This window comes from Helianthus annuus, chromosome 4 (genome assembly GCF_002127325.2).
Source record: "Helianthus annuus cultivar XRQ/B chromosome 4, HanXRQr2.0-SUNRISE, whole genome shotgun sequence".
Taxonomy (NCBI): domain Eukaryota; kingdom Viridiplantae; phylum Streptophyta; class Magnoliopsida; order Asterales; family Asteraceae; genus Helianthus; species Helianthus annuus.
In genome coordinates this window covers 150,700,400-150,702,243 of record NC_035436.2, presented here as the reverse complement: position 1 = coordinate 150,702,243, position 1,844 = coordinate 150,700,400, and the positions used below count along the sequence as shown (strand labels likewise).

Below are 1,844 nucleotides of genomic sequence, written 5' to 3'. Positions count from 1 at the left end.
GTTGACACTATTTTCATTTTTATCAACAGATGTAATTGGTTTTGTGGTCAAAAGTTTTCCCTTCGAGGTAGACACAGAAACTAATAACGGACAAAACCAGAAGAAAGTCACCTTTATGCTTGAAGACTTGAAGTATTTATTTATTTTTTCCTCTATTTTATTGTTTAATATATTATTTTCTATATTATGTACTCTGAACTGCTATTTTTGATTTTATTCATTTCAATAATGTTCAGCAATAAGCAGATCTTTGTGACGCTTTGGGACGGTTATGCGGATCAAATAATGGAGTATGAGAGCAGCAATCGAGGTGAAAAAAATGTCGTCGTAATCATTCAGTTTGGGAAGTACAGATTCTGGGGAGGTATCGTATTACTTCAAATATATTGTGTTTTTTTTCTTTATGGTTACATTTTGAATAATTGTTTGCATTAATTAAAATAATTGTATATATATGTTCAGGGCATTTGTCTGTTTCAAATTTGTATACTGTCACCCGAGTCTTAATTAACAGTGATATTGATGAGGTTGCTGAGTTTAAACAAAGGTTCACTATCCTAATAAGTTATTTTAAATTTCCTATGCATTTCTGTGAATCTAAATTTTTAATTTTTATTTTTTAATAGATTTATCGAGAAACTTTCTCCCGAAATGTCTTCCAGTTATTCTGGCCTAAGTTCTTCGGTTGCGAAGTCTGCCACTGAAGAATTTCTTTCTGACCTCACCTTTTTTCCCATCGGGTCGTTAACCTCAATAGATACGGTAACACGGATAACAGATAGTTTTTATATGTTTTACACTATCAATTTTTTTAATACATTATATATATCTTAAACACAGACGAGGTTTGTTGTCATTGTTGGCACTATCAAGAGTTTTGCATCGAACAATGAGTGGTTTTACAACGCGTGCACAAACTGCAACAAAAAGGTTTCAACCGTTACTGTTGTTAAAGAAAAGCAGGATGGTACTGATGGTTCTGAAGAGGTTACTGTCTTAGAATGCAAGACTGATATTTGTAATACAAGGACCGTTACATCAATTCCACGGTAAATATTAACCATTTTTTGTTTTTTTTTTTGTCAAAATAAGTTAATCTCATTTATATTTTTTTGCAGAATTAGGCTTTATATACGTGTCCAAGATTGCACTGGTATTGTGAGTCTAACATTGTTTGAGCGTGAGGTGACAAAGCTTTTGAAGGTTAATGCTAATCAGCTTTTAGACAACAACATTGAAGTATGTAGTAAATAATTCATTTTATCATATTTTTTTTATTTTAAAAATATTAATTATATTTTATTTTTCAACAGTTAGCAAACGAAGGAAGCTTTCCAAATGAGCTAAATTCATTACTCAATATGAAGTTTGCCTTCAAGATTGCTGTTTCTTCTTTTAACATCAGCAAGAAGTCTGATGGATACTCAGTCTCCAAGATGACTGATAACCCGGTTGTTTTGTCCGAGCTGGATAAACATTTTGACACTATTCAGGTATAGTTATTCCAATTCACCCTTATATTATTATTACAATCTTCCATCAATGTTTAATTACTGATTAATATGATATATTGTTTTAACTTAAAAAAATTTACAAAATCAGCCTATTGATGAGGAAGCCGTCAATGTCGAACCATCCGATTCAAATCGTAATGATTATTTGCCTGTTAAGGTTTAGTATCGTTTACCTTATCTATTATTCAACTTTAACTCATTATATGTTAATTGTATGTTTCAAACTCATACCTATTTATTCATTTTATTTAACTAGGATTCTATATCCCAAACGGGAGACGATGTAACCCCTTGCTCAAATGTGTTTAAAGTTGGCTTTACAACATCGTT

The 1,844-nt window shown here is 31.2% G+C and overlaps 1 protein-coding gene and 1 long non-coding RNA gene across 2 annotated transcripts; both read left to right on the top strand.

Annotated features, from left to right (window-relative positions):
- The first annotated feature begins 228 nt into the window (after nt 1–228).
- LOC110934780 lies at nt 229–1,254 on the top strand. Its single transcript, XM_035989425.1, has 5 exons — nt 229–364; nt 463–547; nt 627–762; nt 841–1,049; nt 1,119–1,254. The coding sequence occupies exons 1-5, from the start codon at nt 229–231 to the stop codon at nt 1,252–1,254; spliced, it is 702 nt and encodes a 233-aa protein (XP_035845318.1).
- Nucleotides 1,255–1,424: 170 nt separating this feature from the next.
- Nucleotides 1,425–1,844, top strand: LOC118491654. Its single transcript, XR_004891715.1, has 3 exons — nt 1,425–1,493; nt 1,603–1,671; nt 1,771–1,844. It is a non-coding gene; the product is annotated as an uncharacterized LOC118491654 (long non-coding RNA).